Source organism: Lepidochelys olivacea (assembly GCF_965140295.1).
Source record: "Lepidochelys olivacea isolate rLepOli2 genome assembly, chromosome: 25".
Taxonomy (NCBI): Eukaryota; Metazoa; Chordata; order Testudines; family Cheloniidae; genus Lepidochelys; species Lepidochelys olivacea.
The window spans coordinates 11288229-11307575 of NC_140435.1; the positions used below are offsets into that span (position 1 = coordinate 11288229).

General features: G+C 59.1%; 1 protein-coding gene and 1 long non-coding RNA gene across 2 annotated transcripts; both read right to left on the bottom strand.

Annotated features, from left to right (window-relative positions):
- Window positions 1–251: 251 nt before the first annotated feature.
- On the bottom strand, window positions 252–14440 carry STAP2 (signal transducing adaptor family member 2). The gene is made up of 14 exons (XM_084614489.1): window positions 14251–14440; window positions 11205–11276; window positions 10396–10524; window positions 10258–10314; window positions 9421–9572; window positions 8722–8853; window positions 8190–8259; window positions 7526–7628; window positions 6901–6978; window positions 6309–6428; window positions 5968–6009; window positions 4450–4527; window positions 3204–3314; window positions 252–2951 (listed from the first exon to the last, which is right to left on the bottom strand). Exons 1-14 carry the CDS (start codon window positions 14347–14349, stop codon window positions 2893–2895), a joined length of 1302 nt encoding a protein of 433 aa, XP_084470615.1. The 5' UTR covers window positions 14350–14440; the 3' UTR covers window positions 252–2892.
- Window positions 14441–17040: 2600 nt separating this feature from the next.
- Window positions 17041–19347, bottom strand: LOC311512961. Its single transcript, XR_014709623.1, has 3 exons — window positions 19262–19347; window positions 17598–18166; window positions 17041–17384 (listed from the first exon to the last, which is right to left on the bottom strand). It is a non-coding gene; the product is annotated as an uncharacterized lncRNA (long non-coding RNA).

Sequence of the window (19347 nt, forward strand, 5' to 3'; positions counted from 1 at the left end):
GTTCAAAAGGGCTGAGCCTCCCACCACTCCCACAGGAATTTGGGGTTCTCAGACCCTCTGAAAACCAGGCCCAAGCTGTCTCACGTTGGGCACCCCAAAAATCACGAGCGACTCACCCAAGGTCTCACAGCCTGGTAGCGGCACAGCCAGGAGCCCATCTCTAGCCCCTGCACCCAGTCCCCTCTCCCCAGCCGACGTGCGGAGTTAGGATGTGACCGCGACTGCAGGAGGCTGGGGCTAGCACCGGTGAGTCGAGGGAAAACGGTCGATTTTATTAGCAACGTATGCAAAGTGGGTAACAATCGAACACTGTACAAATCCCTTCAAAAGCACCGGCCTCCGTACAGCCGGAGAGCCAGCCCTCAGCTGGCGTACAGCCGCACAGCACCGCCGATTTCAAGGCACACCACCAAGTGCAACGTACAGGATAGACTGAGAGGGGCCGTGCATCACCACCTCTAGCATCATTGCGCACCATGGCACGTGCCAAAGACAAGCTGCCCAGGGCACTGCTTGGAAGAGTCCAGTGCACCGGCCAGGCCAGTCTGTCTGGCCCCCTGCTTGCAGGGGTTAGCAGGAAGGGAAGGGAGGCAGCCTGCACAGATCAGAGAGAAGGGCAGGGGGTTTGGGGATAGGCCCGTGCCTGGGAGAGGGAATGATTCATGGCTGAGGCTTTAAAGGGAATTTGACATTTGGAAAAATACTGATTCATACTCAGAGGAACGGAGGATCTTTTCCCCAGAGGGACTTAGGAGAATTAAAGATCTAAATGAGCTGTTGCCACTCAAGAAAGAGATCTTGGAGCCATTGTGAATCATTGTCTGAAAACATCTGCTTAATGTACAGCAGCAGTCAAAAAAGCTAAACAGTGTTAGGCACCAGGAGGAAAGGGATAGATAATGAGACAGAAAATATCATAATGCCACCGTATAAATCCATGGTACGGCCACACCTTGAATACTGCATGCATTTCTGGTCACCCCATCTCAAAAAAAATTGGAAAAGGTACAGAGAAGGGCAACAAAAATGATTAGGGGCATGGAACAGCTTGCATAGGAGGAGAGATTGAAAAGACAGACTTTTCAGCTTGGAAAAAAGACAACTAAGGATATGATAGAAGGCAGTATTATTTTTACCCCTTCACATAACACAATAACCAGGGGTCACCCAATGAAATTAATAGGCAGCTGGTTTAAAGCAAACAAAAGGAAGTATTTCTTCACACAACATGCAGTCAACCTGTGGAACTCCTTGCCAGGGGATGTTGTGGAGGCCAAAAGTATAACTGGGTTCAAAAAGGAATTAGATCCGTTCATGGAGGGTAGGCCCATCAACAGTGATTAGCCAAGATGGTCAGGGATGCAACACCATAATCTGGGTGTCTGTAGCCTCTGACTGCCAGAAGCTGGGACTGGATCACTCAATAACTGCCCTGTTCTGTTCATTCCCTCCGAAGCATCAGGCACTGGCCACTGTTGGCAGACAGGACACTGGACTAGATGGTCTGTTGGTCTGACCCAGTCTTGCTGTTCTAATTGATGAGTGCAGATGTCGGAGAGGGACTGAGGAGCTCCCTGGAGTCCTGGGTAGTATTGGCAGGGGCCATGAGACCTTCCCGTGCACCACCCTGCCAACACACCCAGTTCCAAATTGGAGCTCCCTGCGGTACCAGCCCTGGGCCCCACTCACAGCTCGGCCGGTGCCCTCAGCCCTGAGGCACACCTCTGTCAATGCAACCCACTTCAGGACTGCCCTGGGCTCCCCCTACATACAGCTTTGTTGATGCCCCTCAAACCCAACCTGCAGCCCCCCTGCTATTCTAGCCCTGGGATGCCCCGGCCAGCCCTGCCACTGCCCCTCAATTCTAGCTTCCAGCCCCGCTGGCATTCCAGGCACAGGTGTGCCCCTCAGCTCTGCCTTTGGTTTACCCCGCACTGTGAAACACCCCTAAGCAGACTGGGCCTAGGAAAAAAGAAAAAGGAGTACTTATGGCACCTTAGAGACTAACCAATTTATTTGAGCATAAGCTTTCGTGAGCTACAGCTCACATCTGATGAAGTGAGCTGTAGCTCACGAAAGCTTATGCTCAAATAAATTGGTTAGTCGCTAAGGTGCCACAAGTCCTCCTTTTCTTTTTGCAAATACAGACTAACACGGCTGTTACTCTGAAACCTGAGCACAGGAAGGCGTCACCCATCTCCCCCGCCTCCCGTGCCTTTTAAGCCTGATCCGCAACATGCAAAGGGCCTGGTCTAGGCAAATGAGTCCGAGCGCAGCACACAAGCCCTGAGGCTTCCTCCCTGATCTGGGGGGTGGGATTAGCTCCTTGCCCACAGCCCTCCTGGGACTGTGGGAATCACATGGCTATTAAAGGTGCTCTGGCGTTACCTGCAGAGACCCCCTTGCTCTGCAGCAGGGCCAGTTGCAGCCTGCCAGGATCTGGATTAGCTTCCTCTCTGGTGTCAAGGGCACACAGCTGCGCCCAGATCCACCCATGGGGCATCGTTCCCTCCCTTTGGCACTTGCTGCTTGTCCAGGCACGTGGCACCCACAGACCACATCACACCGGGCTTAGGGGCAGCCACTCTGAGCCACGGAAAGGGCACAGCCAGGGCCCAATGCAAGGTGGCAGCCTTGCCCCTAGAAAAACCACCGAAGGGCCCAGAGCTAAGGCTATGTCGGCGAGGTGGGGGGCCGCGAGCCCTACAAACCAGTGTCTCCCGGTGCTGGGAAAGGGCCAGAGAAGAAGGGCCGGGCCCTGGGTACGTGATCAACGCTGCACAAGAGTTGGGAGAGGTTTGGGGCCAAGGTTTTGTTCCCTGGGAGGACTGGAACCCTGTGTTCCCAGCAGAACCCTCCTCGCCCGCCATGCCATCCGTGCAGGGCAGCGGGTCAGTTCTCCAGGTTGGCTCTTCGTTCCTGTAGCTTCCGTGCCAGCTCCTCTGATATGTCTACGGGGAGAGAGAAGGTGGGTACAGAACCTCTCCGGAGCCGGGACTAGAACCCAGGGGTCCTGACTTGCCGTCATCAGCGCTAGCCACTAGTCCCCACCACCTACCAAAGCTGAGACCACAACCCAGGAGTCCTGGCTCCCAGACCCCTGCTCTGGCCACACAATAACCAGCAGTGCTACAGTCCACTGAAAGCCAAGGGCAATGGCCACATGCAGCCCCGCCTCTCGTGCCAAGGGGGCCTCCCCTTACCTGTGGGGAGGTCTCCGACCCACGACGTGGCCTGGCGGGAGGCCTGGCTGCTACCATGTTGCCGTAGGTTGAGGGCGCTGCTGGGTGTCCTCATATACTGGCCTTTAGCGGCTGGGTATGGAGAGTGCAGAGCTGGTCAACAGAGCACAGGAGCCCGCGTCCTCTCCTCTTGCCCCATCCCGCTCCACCTCCCAGGCCGGAGATCCTTCCCAGCACTCAGCCCAGAGGGTAGCCTGGGACCTGCTTGCATGGGTAGCCCTGGGGGAATCCTGCAGTGCATTGTGGGGGATGGCGAACCTGGACGCTACATCTGATGCCCTGGGCAAGTCACGTCCCTTTTCCGTGCCTCAGTTTCCCGCTCTGTACCACGTGGCTGTGTTTGTGGAGGTGGGGAGGGATAGCTCAGTGGTTTGAGCATTGGCCTGCTAAACCCAGGGTTGTGAGTTCAATCCTTGAGGGGGCCATTTAGGAATCTGGGGCAAAAATTGGGGATTGGTCCTGCTTTGAGCAGGGGGTTGGACTAGATGATTTCCTGAGGTCCCTTCCAACCCTGAGATTCTAGGATCTACAGACAGGAAGTGCTGGAGAAGCACTCAGGGTTACTACCCACTCTGCTGGAGGTAAGGTCGCAGTCCAGACAGCATTGCCCAACCTGCAGCTGTATGGGGCTCCTGGACGCTGGGGTCCCAACCCAACAGGGTCAAATGAAAAACACCCTAGGGACTCGGGACAGCTCCCCCTTTATCTCCATTCTGGCACATCCCCCGACCCCCTCACTGGAGCCACACACCCTCTGCTGCGCCCACCCTGCTCCCTACGGGGCTGAGCTTCCCCAGCCCCACTGACCTGGCCAAGCGGGGCAGAGGGAGATGGTGGCAGAATGGGCTTTGCAATGGGGCCAGCAGGGCTCAGGGTTGCTTAGACCTCGAGGTGTGATAGCCAGCCGCACAGGCGGGGAGGGGGGGTGGTTCTCTGCTCCTGCATGGGCCAGTGGGGCCGGGGGAGGGAGCAAATCGAGTGGCTCCCGGGGGCTGAGCAGTGCCAGGTCAGGCCCCAAGTGACTGGGACAAACTGGGCTTATCCCGTGGGAACCTGCACCCCTCACTGCCCTAGGGGCATCCTCAGTGGCCAGCCGAGGGCTCGGGCACGAGCTCTGGCAATCGCGATGGGAAAGGGGGGTGGTTAGAGCAGAGAGCCTTGGGGGGAGAACGGGGGTGGGCACCGAATCAGCTGGCAATGGCTGTACCTGGCTTGCTGGGTGGTACAGGCGGCGCCTTGGTCTGGCCGCCCCTCTCCCAAATCACCTTCACGGGCCCCACCGTGGCTGAAAACAAAAGTGAAGACGCTCAGTCCCCTGGCTCCTCCCAGCACATCCCCCCACCCTAACCCCCCACCCCAGAGCTTGTCCCTGCCGCCGGATGCGGAACCCACGTCTGTCCCGTCACTTCTGAGCACTGGGAGCGTTTGGAGCTGGAGTCAAACTCAGGGGTGGCCCTGGGCCGCTCAAAGCTGGGCTATGGGGTCAGCATCCTTGGCAGGATGGGGGCCACCCACCCAGCTCCTCTCCCTCCTCTGCCCATCCCAACCCAGCCACCCTCCCGATCTGTGCCCTCCCACTGTGACAGCCACCGAACTCCCAGTCCAGCAACTCATTTCAGCGGGAGTCAGGCACCTAAAGGCCTTTGTGGCTCTGGGCCTGGGCAGCTAGAATGCGGTTTCCAGCAGTCCCAGGTCACGTAGCATCGCTTGTCCCGTCAAGTCCCCAGCCAGGCTGGGGAGGGATCCAGAGGACTAGAACCCGGCTCAGCTGCCACCCACGCTGAGCTGCATCCTCACACTCTGAACCCTGGGGGACTGAGCACCCCGCCCAGGGGAAACCCAATTGGCAGCCCCCCCCCCCCCCAAACCTCAGACTGGCCCAGGCACGCTAGGTCAGCATGGAGGAAATTCCAGGAAGCGGCTTGTGCCAGCCGGCAGCACCCGGCCTGTCGCCGCCACCAACCCCGCTCTCGTTCCCTGCTTCAGGCTCCGACTCGCATTCCTGGCTTTCCCCTGGCGCCGACCTGAGGCCTGACTCCTGGTTTCCAGCTCCGGCTCCGCTCCCTAGCCTGACCCTGGCTCCCACACCAACCACCAGACCCTGCTTCTGCTCCAACCACTAGGCATGACTCCTGGTCCTACCCGCTAGGCCAAACCACCCACGCCCTGGTCGTGCCAGGCTGCCTCTGCTGGTCCTTTCACCTCTCCCTTTGTGCCCCGTAGGTTTCCCTCCTCTCTTTTCACTGGGATTCCTCCCCCTTCGCCAGTGACCGTCAGAGAGCAGCCCCTTCTCCTACACTAGCCACCTGGGGACCGGTCTCCCAGGGGAAGTGATGGGAGCACTAGACATGACCCATCCCACCTTGGCAGCCATGGACTGGAGGGTCCAAAAGCCTTTTCTGTCCCTGATCTCTGGGAGGCCACTTAGATCCACTGCTGTGCCCCAACAGCCCCCAGCATCCCCCAGTGGGGCTGGCTCCTTTCACCCTCCTCTGAGCTCCCAGGGGTGCTGCATCTCCCAGTTGTATCGCTGGTCTGGGGCAACAGATTCTGCATGTGGCCAGAGCATTTTCCTGCCCCAAGGGCAGCCGTGGGGAAAAGGGGAGTGCAAAGCCCAGGCGTGGGGGGCGGGGCAGGGGATAGATCTTCTGTAGCAACGTGGCCTCTTGTGTTCGACACACTATCTCCGTTCTGAAAGGTCGGGCACAATAGCCAGTTTACTCACGGCAGGCTGGCTTTGGCTTTGTTCCCTTGATGGCTGCCACATCTGAAAAAAAACACAATTGCATGAGAGAAGGGGAGGGAGGGGGGGAGCCTGAGCTGGGATCGCAGTCTGGGGTTTCCCCAGGAGACTTTTCTCCAGTACCAGGTCCCATTCCCGCTCCCCGGCCCCAGCCTGTCCCTCCTCGGGAGGGGATCGTGCCCTTCCACGCGGCACCAGAGATTCCCCTGAAGAACCGCACCAGCCAGACTCAGTGATGAGGCCAGCGTTATTTCATTCACCGGCCAGGATGGGGAGCAAGATTTTACCCAGCTAGGACACAATCTCCCCAGACCCCAGCTCACCTTCATCATTCACGTAGGTCTCTTCTTGATCCTCCCCAGACGCTGGAGGCGTGGGAAGGGGCTTCGACAGAGGACTTTGTCTGGAGATGGGTGGAATCATTGCCTCCACTTTGGCACCGGCTGGGGAACCAGATGGGCACAGGGTTAGGTAAGGGGCACTGGCTGGCACGCAGTGGGGAAATGCAGACCCTAAAATACAGGGCTCTGGGAGAGCAGGCCAGGCCGGAGCACTCTGATTCAGCTTGGGCTGGGGGCAGGGTATCGTGGGGGATGCGATCGTGTGTGATGAGCACACCAGACAGGTCAAATGCCACATCAAAATAGTGCCACTAGACATCAGGGCACTGCTGGGGGGGGAGCTCACAGCGCTGGAGTCCCAGCCGGCAGGGGCAGGGCACTGCTGTGGGGGGGGAAGCTTGCAGGCGCCCTGTGCCAGCTCTCCAGAGCTGTGTTGCGGCCAGGCCATGGGAGGTCTATGGGGCCTGGCGTGCATATTCTTCACAACCGAACAGCCCCGAACCCTGGAGGAACAAGCCAGGGCCCCTGAGCTGCAGCCAGTAGCAGGTGCCTGGAGCAAGCTGGGCACATTCACCTTTGGGGGGCTTTGGGCAGGGGGGCATGGATGTTTCCCAGATGCTCTCTCCGTTCTCCTTATCAGTCTCCACAAACTCTGCAAAACACACCACAAAGAGAGGGGTCAGAGCTGGGGGGGCTGGCAGGGGAGGGAGTCTGACCATGGGGGAGCATGGGGCTGGTGGGGGATGCTGGGCAGCCCTGTAAGGGCAGGGGGCAGAAGGGACCAGGTGGAGAGGTGGCTGGGGGGGGGGAGGGAATCCCCAGCAGTCAGGTCCTCTCCGTCCCTGCCCTACCATCCCATGTGCCCTCTCCCCACCCCCACCTCTCCCAAGTCCAGGCACCCTCTCCCAGACACACACTGCTAATGCATGTGCCCCCCTGGGCCCACCCTGCCCCACCCCTTTCACCCAGGCCCCATTGCCCACCCCCACTTAGCCATCTAATGTACATGCATCCTCCTCCATGTGCGCCCTGCCCCCCCCGCCACACACACACACACAGGTGCCCCTCCCCAGAGGTATCTGCCACACACCCATACCTGTGCCCCCCGGCATGCACTGGCCCCTGGCTCACCCACCCATGCAAACCCAGCCCCCCTGCCCAGAATTTGCACCCGGAGCCCTCGAAACGGGGGAACCCACCTAACTTCTCAGCGTAATCCTCATCCAGGCTCAAGGGCACCAGGGTCTTCTTGGTGTTGGAGACGAAGTACTCCACCACATCAGCCAGGGAGGAGCAGTGGTGCTGGGGCAGGGTGGGAAATCCTGTTAACCTCGGCTTTTGGCCACCCTCAGGCCCCTGCCACCGAGGGGCTGACCAGGCTTTGCACAACCCCCTCAGAGATCCTGCTCCCAGCCTAGCAGCCTGCGAGTGGCGCTCCCGGTCTGCAGGGCTCTCTGCTCCTAGCTGACACCCCCAGCTGGCAGTCAGCATGTGCCCTGCAGCATGAGGGTTGCCAGCCCCGGGTACGGTTATCCTAGCTGGTGTTACAGTCGAGGTTATTCTTATTTCTACACCTGTGGCTTTTTGGCCACATCATTGGTTCATGATACAGGGATGAATGGGAGAGCACAGCTGGGCACTGCTGCCTGGAACTGCTTAGCTGTGTGTGTGTGTGTGTCCTAGGCCCTATAGAGCTTACAGAGATTCTCCTGTAGCGTAAGTGATCAAGGCCCGGCTTCTATGCCTGCTATCACCATGACGTTCCTTGGTGGCTGTGCTTCCAGGAGCCGTTTGTTCCCCCTGGGGCCCAGACCCGGGGCCCAGACCCTGCATAAGGTGGGGATGCAGAACTGGCCCACTCACCGGCCGATCAACCTCAACGACATATTGCTGTCCCGCACGGCTCACTTTGTAGTGCTTCACAACTGGGGTGCTGCAAGAGAAGGACGGGGAGATTGCACAACCCGACCCTCACACCGCTTGTGATCACAGCCCGTGCACTGGGATTCCCCTCTCGACACTAGTGCCAGGATTCGCACTCCCAGCCCTGTGTGCACTGGGATCACCCCCCCCCACACACACACACACACTAATGCCAGGATTCACACTCCTAGCCCTGTGTGCACTGGGGTCACCCCTCCCCACACACACACTAGTGCCAGGATTCACACTCCCAACCCCGTGCACTGGGATTCCCCCCTCACACACACGCACACACTCGTGCCAGGATTCACACTCCCAGCCCTGTGTGCACTGGGGTCACCCCTCCCCCCCCCCACACTAGTGCCAGGATTCACACTCCGCCCCATGTGCAGGCTAGTGTCAGACCTGCCCCCTTCCAGCCTTGGGCCCGTCCCCCCAGCAGGAAGCCCCCGACCATCCCCCGCCTTCTCACCCGTTCAGCATTTGACACGTGGTCACCGAGATGCTCTTCCCGTCGCCCCCTGGACGCAGCAGCATGTTGCCGCAGTCCAGGTTCCTCTCCAGCAGGACCCGGGCCTCTGTCCTGGAGACCTTGAAATAGCAGCTGCAAGGACAGGACCCAGTTACCGCGCCAGGCCTTCCCTGGGCGACCTGGGACTCTCCAACCCCCCAGAGCCGCTGGCCCGTGACCCAGAGCCTCTGGGCTATTGCAGCTCCGAGACCATCAGGATGGGGGAGACCGTGAGCTGCAAGCCCCCCTGCTGCTCAGTTCCCCAGCGTGGGCTGGCACCAGCGTGGGCAGCTACGGTAACAGGGGCCAGGCGGCTCTCCTGATCCAGAGCACTGAGAGGGCGGGAGGCCCTGGGCAAGGAGGCCGTCAGTTGGCATGGGCCGGGGCGAAGGGCTTGCTTCCGGGGGAGGCGCCAGGGGCTGGCCACTTGCAAGGCAGGATGCTGAACCAGACGGACCTTCAGCGGGATACCGGTACTGATGGGTCAGTGGTGCGGCAGGAGGGGAAGACGCCAGACAGGCTGGACTAGTGGCCTGAGCTGGCCCGACACGGGCCGGGGGACGCCAGACAGGCTGGACCAGTGGCCTGGCCTGACGTGGCAGGATGGAGGCACCGGCCCACCGCGCACTAGGCTCTCCCTCCGGCCCAGGCCCCACTCACGCTGGCATCTCCTCCTCCATCAACTGGCAGTGGAGGGAGCTCATGCTGCGGCGTTGGCTCAGCTGGGCCCGTCGCTCCTGCTCTTTGGAGAGGGCTTCGGACATCATGTAGATGTGGCCGGGCAGCAACGTCAGGTTGGAGGGGACTTGCATCTGCAGGGACAGGGACGACACACTGAGTCTCCCCTGCAACGGGCTACAGACCAGACAGGGGCTTCCACTGACACCTCCCTCTCAGGACCTCAGTGCTGCTCCCATCCCTGGCCCGGGAGTCCTCCCACCCACCCTCTGTGCGGCCCAGGAATCAGCCAGCAGGAGGCGCCAACGCGGCTCCCACCTGCCAGCCCTTGACTCTGACCAGCAGGGGGCAGGCTCCTCACAAAGGGCTTCCCGGGGCTGAATCCGACATGGGACAACGGGGCTGGGAACCGCTGGGAGGGGAGCCCAGGGTGGGCCCAGAGCACCCAACGGAGACCTGCCCCGACAGGGTTGTCAAGAAACACGGACTCAAGCCTGGACAAGGGCTCTCAAAGACGAGCTCTCGCCGCACGGGATACCTGGGGGAGAGACGGGGGGCAGGAGAGAGGGCAGGGCTGTGTCTGCACTCGCAGGGTTGGCGGGAGGCGGGCACAGGTGAGTGTATCTAGGGTGGGCAGGGGCGGACAGGAGCGAGCGTGCGGGTACACAGAGTACACAGAGTGAGCAGAGGTGTGGGGTGGGTTGTGTGGGGCAGGGGTGAGCACATGGGGGTGCAAGGGCTGGGTCGGGTGGAGGGGGCCAAAGGGAGGGCAGGCAAGGGGGGCGGATTTCTCATTCCAACATCAGCCAGGCGCATTACCTCCACCATGGTGAAGATGAAACCCTTCCACATCTCCCGAGCCTCCAGGCTCTCAGCCTGCAAGGGAAACACACATTACTGGGGTAAAACCCAGAGCGCGGGGGTGAGGGAGGCAGAGGCCATGCAGGGCAAACGTACCTTTAACTTTACTTCCTGCCCCCTCAGCTTCAGGCTGAGCCCCACCCCCTCGTTGCTGGCCTGGGGGCCGCTCCGGAGGTAGCTGTCGGTCAGGGACACGAAGTTGTCCAGGTCGATCTTCTCCACGTACTGTGGAGGGCGAAGCACAGATCAGTGCGGGGGAAAATCAGCCAGCCCCACTCCTGCAACCCAGAGCAGGGCCCTAGGGAGTCAGAGCAGAGAGATGCCCGCTAGGGAGCCCTGCCTGGCTGGCTGCCCCCCACCTCTTCTCTGGGATGCGGGTGTGTGAACACTTCTGGGTTGCTGATTCAAATCCAGCCCTGCTCAGAAGCATGGCTGACAAGAGTTGGCTGGGTCTCAGTGGACTGGTGCCCATGTCACCAAACCCACCCCTGCCGTGGGCACCAATTGGCTCCCCAGCCACCAGGCCCATGGCCGTGCAGGCTAAGCAAGCCTCTCACCCTTAATGGTGACTCTAGGGAACAGCCATCCCCATGGGCGGGTGGGGGGGGGAGAAGGGACTCTTTCCCAGGTCAGAGGGATCGAGGCCCTCGCCACCCACATGGGCATGGCAGACCCCCAGCAAGCCGAGCCTCCCCAGGAGGGATGTCCCCCAGCCAGGGCTGGAGGCCACCAGGAGAGTTGAGATAGGAGATCCTGATCCAGAGAGGTGCTGAGCACCCTCAGCTCCCAGTGGCTGGGCACCTGCCAGGATCAGACCTCAAGGAGACAGAGCCCCCCATGAGGCTTTCCCAGGTTGACCGGGGAGTGCCACAGAGCGGCTCCTCTGTGGGGCGGCTTTTGCGTACCTGCACGTCTCGGTTGGTGTTGTAGAAATACAGCGTGAGCCCCTGCAGGCCTGTCCAGTATTTCTTATACCCCTGCAAAGACAGAGCAAAGGGGCATTGGAGGCTGGGACCAGAGGGGGCCAGCCCAGGGGAGGGAGGCCCCTAGTGAGCATGCACTGTGCAGATACCTGCCCCCCAACAATGCCCTAGCCCTGTGCTAAACCTGGAATGGCCAGGAACCTGCAGCGGAATGTTCCCCGGATGTTACGTAGGGGGGGACAGCGAATCAGCTCTTTGGGGAGAGAGGGGGTGTCTATGGAATGACAGTGCCCACCCCCTCTCCCTGCAGCCTAGTTCCATCTCTGCACGGTGGACTCTGCCCTGCCGGGGCAGCTGGTCCAGCCAGGCCAGCATCCCCGCGCCCGCCATGCCGGAGCAGAGGATTGGTCTCGGAGGGGGCTGCTTTGGCTTCCCTCAGCCGCCGAACGACGCGTTGTCGTGTGTTTTTCTCCAGCCGCGTGGGAGCCCCGGAACAGGGGCAGCCTGGTGGGGTCCTGCGAGGGCAGAGCCTAGGAGAAAGGGCCGATTCTCGGCACAGGCTGATGCTGGCCCGGCCTGACATGGCAGCCCCAAGTCGGAATCAGCTGCCAAAGGCCTGTGGGGGAGGGCAGAGCCCAGACATCATCATGCGTGGGCTGGTTGGGAGGGCTCAGAAATCAAAGGCCATCACTGTTCCCTGTTCGCCATCAACAGCTAAGTGTTGTGACCCACAATAAAGGTTCTGCAGCCTCTGCCCCCATTGCCCGCCCCCAGCGCTGCACTGGCCCCGACAGGCCCCAATGTGCCAAATTCACCCACGGCCATGGGCATGCACGTGCCAAGATCATGCCCCTGCCCTTGGGCTGTCAGTGTCACAGAAGGGTGCCAGCATCTCACGCTCACCAGATAGAGCAGCCCCACACGTAGGTGGGTACGTGTCAAGGCCACGCGTACGTCAGCATCACATGAGTGCAGCCACATCACGGTCACACAAACCGGGGATGGCACGCTCACGTGTGGCTATGCACAAGCGGAAGTTGTGCTTGATGTGAGTTTGAAGTCCCGGGTTTAACAGCAAGAGGACGGGCCTGGGAGTCAGGAGATCTGGGTTCTGATCCTGGTTCTGCCACGGACTCACTGGGTGACCTTGGGCAAGTCGGTGCCCCGCTCTGTGCCTCAGTTTCCCCATCTCTAATATGGAGCTGATGCTCCTCACCCACCTTTGTAAACCACCCCAAGATGTAGGGCTGGAAAGGAGCCGAGCGAGTGCAGTGTACAGTTCAAAGGTTATTCCTACGGGTCGCGTATAGGGTCACTACCCCTCCCCATACTAACGGGACAATGCCGCTCATCGCATCTCACTCCCACACTCTGAGGGCCTAGAATTCTCCAGGCTTTCAAAGAGACCCCAGATCTTTTCAGCCATCCTGAGAGGATGACACTGCCTGCTGAGACATCCTTATCCCATGCCAGCAAGCTGGTGAAAGACGTCATCTGGGACAAACAGCCTGCACGTCACATGGCGTGGTGTCTGTCCCCTACCTGGAGGAGCGCCTCCCTTCCCATTAGGTATAGGGTGTGAACACGACAGCGTCTTATCTCCATGCCAGAAAGAGCTGTGCTCAGAAATCTAGACGGCAGGAATGTTTAGGGGCCATAAATGCAGCCAGGTTAACAAATGGAGCCCAGGCAAATGTATTTAAATGTCCAAGTGTGGTTCAGTGGCGGATCGTTTGCAGTGTTGGGAAAGAGAATTGCCACCTCTCGGCCTGTCAGACTGGTGCCCAGCACTTAAGGGCCCGGCTACATCAATCCGCGTCTCGAGGATCAGGCTCATACTTCGTCCAACGACCACCAAAAAGAATGACCCAGGCAAACCACGTGGTAGAAAGCGACAGGGGGCTCAGCTTTGGCAAGAGGAGGGTTTGCGATGGAACAGACACCCGCGAGCACAGGAAGCCTTCACCAGGCAGACCAGATAACGCACTTCCACAGAGCTGGAGGAAGTATCGCCTGTCCAACAACCCACCACCCCCCGCCACTGGGCCCTGCGCTCCCTTTTACACACCTACTCTGGGATTTCCCAGCCATTGCCGCTTGGATTACCCTAACACTGGGGCTAGCTGCAGTGCTCAGGGGCTGCTGTTTCTAAGAGCCGGTCTTCGTGAGAAAGCTGCATTGGTTTAACTCAAAGGGTGAATTTAAACCGGGGCCAGAGGCTGTGTGGACGCCCTGAGTGCCGGTTAAACCAAGCAGATTTCGGTTTAGCAAAAGGCGATTAGAAACCGGCTTGAGCTAAACTGAAATAAGTGGGTTCACACTACGCAGTGCACTGGTTTAAAGCCACACCTTAGGTTAAAGCAGTGCAACTTTCTTGTCTAGACAAGCGAAACAGGCTCAAGTCCAATCAGGATTTCACGTACCCCAAAGACTGTGGTTGCCCTAGCTTGTTAGGAAAATGGGGGCTGCCAGTAACATCTGGCTTTGCGAGTTTGCATTTGGCTTCTGCCCATCTATCATCTACACCTGAAAGTGAATTCAGATTAAGGTAGGAAGTGGATTTAAAGGGTAATCGTTATGCCGGAACAACGGCATGCCTAGGCAAGCCCGATCCAGCCACGGCAGGCGATTCTAGGAGACCTGTCCCCGGGGTATCGGAGCACCCAGAGCTTGCGGGGAGGCACCTGGCAGATCCAGTCCTGCCTGCAAAGTTCAGCCCTGGCTTGAGGTTTAGAGTCCGACTCGCTGCAAAGTCCTGGAGAGCCTGATCCTGGGCTTTGGGATCAGGGCCACTTCGGGAGGGGGGGCTCTAGCTTCTTTCACCCTGAGCTGGCTCCTTGCCCGGATCTCTCCGCACCAGGGCGCTGGTGTGGCAGAGCGGGCCAGGGGTTAGGGTGGGGGGGGAAAGACGACACCAGAGGCTTCAAGGCCATGGCTCAGCCCTTGGCAACTCAGAGCCTGACCCTGGCCAAGCCCCGGCCGACCACAGCCCCGGTCCCAGCCCGGAGTGGGGGGGGGGGGTCCCTACCTTGTCCTGGGGCCCCTTCTTCTCCAGGAAGCCCTCGTAGTAGTGGGGGGGCAGGCTGGGCTTGGGCTTGGCGCCCCGCAGCGGGGGCCGCAGGGCCATCTCGCCCCCGGCTCGGGGCCCGGGCCGGGCAGAGGGCGCAGGGGAGGCTCCCGCACGGCGCCCGGAGTCCCGGAGCAGGAAGCGCGGGCGGAAAAAGAACCAGGCGTCGTGGGGGTTTTGCAGCCCGGGCCGGGCCCTCCCATGCGCGCACCTGATTGGGCCGCCCGGCTCCCCGCAGGTGAGCGGGCCAGGGAGCGCAGGCAAGTCCCAGCCCCGGGCCTGGGAGGAGGCGCCGCGCCGCGCACCTGCCCGACCGGGGCTATTACGGGGGGTGCTGCTCCCCCCTCCCCCGGCCTGGCCTGGGAAAGCAGAGGGCCCCCCCCACTGCTCCCCCTTCGCCCTGGCCTGGGAAAGCAGAACCCCCCTCACTGCTCCCCCCCTGGCCTGGGAAAGCAGAACCCCCCCACTGCTCCCCCCCTGGCCTGAGAAAGCAAAGCCCCTTCCCCCCCACTGCTCCCCCTCGCCCTGGCCTGGGAAAGCAGAACCCCCCCCACACACACACTGCTCCCCACCTGGCCTAGGAAAGCAAAGTCCATCCCCACTGCTCCCCTTTGCCCCGGCCTGGGAAAGCAGAACCCCCCCACTGCTCCCCCTCGCCCTGGCCTGGGAAAGCAGAAAACCCCCCCCCCACTGCTCCCCCCTGGCCTGGGAAAGCAAAGCCCGCCCCCACTGCTCGCCCTCGCCCCGGTCTGGGAAAGCAGAACCCCTCCACTGTTCCCCCCGGCCTGCGAAAGCAGAACCCACACACACACTGCTCCCCCTCGCCCCGGCCTGGGAAAGCAGAACCCCCCCACTGCTCCCCCCCTGGCCTGGGAAAGCAAAGCCCCTTCCCCCCCACTGCTCCCCCTCGCCCCGGCCTGGGAAAGCAGAACCCCACATAGCTCCCTCGTCCTCTTTGAACTGGTTTGGCCCAAGACTCCCCTCCTTCAGTCTGCTTGAACCCGCTGCCCAGCACAGCTCCCCGCTGCTCTGTGCACCACTCCAGGCAGGGGGAATTCAGCCCCCTGAACCAATGTCCCCCACACACAAAGCCTGGGGGGCTGGAGTCAGGCCCCCTGCCACCAGGGAGGTGATTTGCTTTGATCGGGTGATTTGGGTTTTCATGCAAGAGCTGCCAAGCCGGCATTGGTATGAGTAGGGTTATTACCTGTACTGCGGTCGCCTAGCCGCCCCCACCCCCCCGCACACAAACAGAACAGAGAGAGTCCCTGCCCCAAAGAGCTTCCAGTGTCAGTAGAAGATCAGAGCCAAGAGGTGGACACAGAGCGCAAGGGAACAGCGAGACAAGCCTGAGCACAGGCCAGTTCCATTAGAACCAGTAGCTGCTGCTTCGACCCGATTGGAGCCGGAAGCCACAGGCTCTAGGATCGGCCTGCGGTTTAGGCGGGAGGGCGGACAGCCGCTAAACCCAGGCCTCTCTCCTCCGCTAAACCAGGGCCCGCTTCAACATGTGGCCACGCTGGGGCTGGCCAGTAAGTTCCCTGTTCCCAACTACTGCCTGGGCCTGGTGGTTGCAGTTTGTCTGTACAGCCTGGTGCCTGGCCCGGTCGATTTCACAGCTGCTGTTCTGAACAGTGGGGCAGCAATCATGTTAACGTCCCATTCACGGGAGAGGACCCCACCCCACAGATAAAGGGGGCAGAGGGAGAGCAGGAGTATAGTCCCCCACTTCCCCCCCCCCAGAGTGAGAGTGCTAGGAGCCGACCCCAACAATCAGGAGACTGGCGGGCCGGGCGGAGAGCGTGGGACGCATTCTCCCAGCTAGGAAGTCCAGCCGGAGGGGTGCTGAGAGCGTCCCAGGTACCCACCCATAGTAGCCACCCTGAGGGGATGGCATAACTCAGATACTGCCCTGCTCAATGCTGGGTGCCCTGAGATTCCCTGAACAGAGTCTAGGACTCACACAGCCCCAGCTACCTGGCCTGCAGATGGGGACTGTGAAAGTGCGGGTATTTGGGGATGCTCCCTGGACTCTTGACACTTCCTATCTCCCTGGCCCCTTGCCACAGAGCCTGCACTTTCCCCCCTGCAGCCTCTGCCTCTTGCACAGCAGCTGCCAGCTCCCCCCAGCTCCCTAAGACAGGCCACTGGCTTTTGAGCCACCCCACCATCTAACCCTGCTCCGAGCAGAGCGCTGGTTAAAAGGCCAGCAGCCTGTCCTCATTGGGAGAGATTTTAGGGGGGATCTCAGCGTCAGCAAAGCCCAGCAAAGTTAACAGCGCAGGTTGGAACCCTGCAGGAGTAATTAAACAACTAAAGGAAATCCCCAGAAAAATACCGACTAAACTCATCTGAACCTTGCAGCGGAATGAGGAACTTGGCAGAGCTGAAAACAGGTATTGTGGAATCTCCAGCCATGAGAAGGTCAAAATTCAGATCCTCCCCAGCCTGTGTTACTGGCAGCTATGCTGTTAAGGGCTGAGCTTCCCAGAAGGAGAGGCTGGGCGGCGCATTGTGCCACTCTTGTTATGCACAGGCCCTTGGACAGACACCCGTAAAGCGATCTCTTGCAAGCACTGAGTGATGACCGAACACCACGCTCCCCAGTAAACACCAGGAGAAACCAGTTCATAATAATGATCGTAAATAGGCCAGGAAAGATTAGATTGTTTCATTTTTAATTAACTCGTTCACTGTCATTTCCAACTCTTTGTACGTCTTACAAACTCCAATTTCAATTTAGTCCTTTCTTTTTGCACCAGCAGGATCATTTCTTTTTTTTAAAAAAAGCCTCAGATCCTATTTTGAATTTTCTCAGAAGAAACGTCAGATTGGGGCTGTAAGGACGGTAAAAGGGGAGAGCCAGAAATAGAATTAAATATTGTCATTGCATTTCCAATTAGTTTCTCAAATGACTGACAGAGCCTAACCTGGCAACAAAACGGGGCATTTGACATCTGCAAATTGTACACAGTCTGGGCCCAATCCTGCAGTTGGATCCAGGCAGATGCAAGCCTGGCCAAATCCAGTTGTAGGAACGGATCCCATACGATTCTAACTTGGCGTCTTGCGAGTTTGTTTCCAGTGGCTTTTGGCTGCAAAAAGACAAAGAGGATAATGGACTATTACTGCTTACAGTCAAACCCTTCCGGTCTTAATTCCATGTATCGATCCCTGGAATTCCTCCCAAACCCTTAAGGAAAACAAATCTTAGCAGAAAAATTGTTTAAAGGGTGCTGGACTTAAGGAACCAAAAGATGAAGGCTGAAGTCAATGGAAGTGTTATCAATTTATCCTGCTTGTCATACCTGCGGGGCTTCAGCCTGTTTGATGTTCCAACTGCGCTAGGTGCTGTACAAACATATAATAAGTCTCTGCCCCAAAGCACTTGCAATAAGATTTGGATCTAATCCAAGATCAGTTAATTCTTGAGTTTTCAGGGGAGGAATAGCTCAGTGGTTTGAGCATTGCCCTGCTAAACGCAGGGTTGGGAGTTCAATCCTTGAGGGGGCTATTGAGGGATCTGAAGCAAAAATTGGGGATTGGTCCTGCTTTGTGCAGGGGGTTGGACTAGATGACTTCCTGAGGTCTCTTCTATGATCCTGCTTTTATTGCTTGTGTCCCTTGCCCCACATTTCATGCACCAGTGGGGTCAAAAATCGATTGACTGCATAATTGGCATGGGCCACTGGTCAGAGCTTCTTGCACTTCTTGGAACTGACGCTGGCTGGCTTGTGCCAATTAGATGAATAGTTTCAGAGATTAGAACGATTAGAACTGCAGAGGGGCCAATGTCCACTTAGAAATCAGTCTTGTGCATCTCATCACCTGTTCGTTACCTCCTGGTGTGACTAGAAAGTGCCAAAGGTGGCATGGCCTGAAAAAGATGAAAGGAGAAAACCTGTTTTCTTGTCTGTTTTCCTCTCGCTTTGTGCTGTTGACAGGTCACTGCCCGCAGCCAGTGTCACTGCCGGCCCTGCTGTCTGTGTGGGTCTTTCACACACACGCAGGAGAGAGAAAAAAAACATTAAAACCACAGCAAAACTGGCGGCTGCAGATTCCTGCTATGAAACTGAAGCCATTTCAAGGTGGCGCCCAGTTGTTTAAGGCCCAGTCTTGGGTGGCTGGCTCCTGGAGAGTGAATTGTCTGTATTATCTGTGGCTGGGGTTGGATTTTGCCCCCTTGAGCCCTGAGTGCACCTGACAGGAAGACAGCGCGTCTGGATCCTGTTTGTTGCAAGAGAAAATATTTATTTATTTCCTTCTGCCCTTCTGAGGAACAATGCCCAAGACACACAGAGCAGGCGCCCTCTGGTGGCAGAATGGCGGGATCACGCTGTCAGCCGCTTTTCCATCGCAGCCCCACATCACAGGGTTAGCTGCCGGTGGGGCCGCCCCTGGCTTACGCATAATTGAGGTTACAAATAAATATCGCTCCTTTCACCTTCAGAGGTTAACTTATCCGCACAGCGCGCTGGTGGGAGAGGTTAATATTCTCCCCCCACCCTGATGTACAAAGGGGGGAAACTGAGGCACGGAGTGAGTGAGCCAGAGTCAGGGACAGTGCTGGGAATAGAACCCATGACCCTGACAATAGTATCCGCTGGTCAAATGAGTTGATTCTAACTGAATAAGGGAGGGGAGTGGGGTCTAATGGTTACAGCAGGGGGGGGGAGGGGCAGTCAGGACTCCTGGGTTCTGTTCCCAACTCTGGGAGGGGAGTGGGAGTTAGTGGGGAGAGTGGGGCAAATGGGAGCTAGGGACCTGCAGCTGATTGGATCCGGTGTTTGCAAAGTGGGGGGGGGCTCCATGCCCCGCCCCCCCCAACTGCACCCCCCAGGAGCTCCATACACCTCCACCCCCCCCCATCTCTCCCTGCAGGCTCCATGCACCCCCACACACACACTATCCCCCCCCCCGGGGCTCCACAGACCCCACCACGTCCGATCTTCCCTCCATGCCCCCGCCCCACCTCCACCCGCCAGGAGCTCCGTGCACCCTCCATGCCCGGCCCCCGGCGCGGGGCTCCCCGGGCTCTCCCCGGGGCTGGGTGGCCCC

Excerpts from the sequence above, each read along its gene's own strand:
- STAP2 (XM_084614489.1), bottom strand. The coding sequence starts at position 14,349 with ATGGCCCTGCGGCCCCCGCTGCGGGGCGCCAAGCCCAAGCCCAGCCTG. Across the intron at positions 8,260-8,721 it reads ACGTGTCAAATGCTGAACGG|CACCCCAGTTGTGAAGCACT; the intron begins GTGAGAAGGCGG and ends CTTCTCTTGCAG. Across the intron at positions 2,952-3,203 it reads GGTCGGAGACCTCCCCACAG|ACATATCAGAGGAGCTGGCA; the intron begins GTAAGGGGAGGC and ends CTCTCCCCGTAG.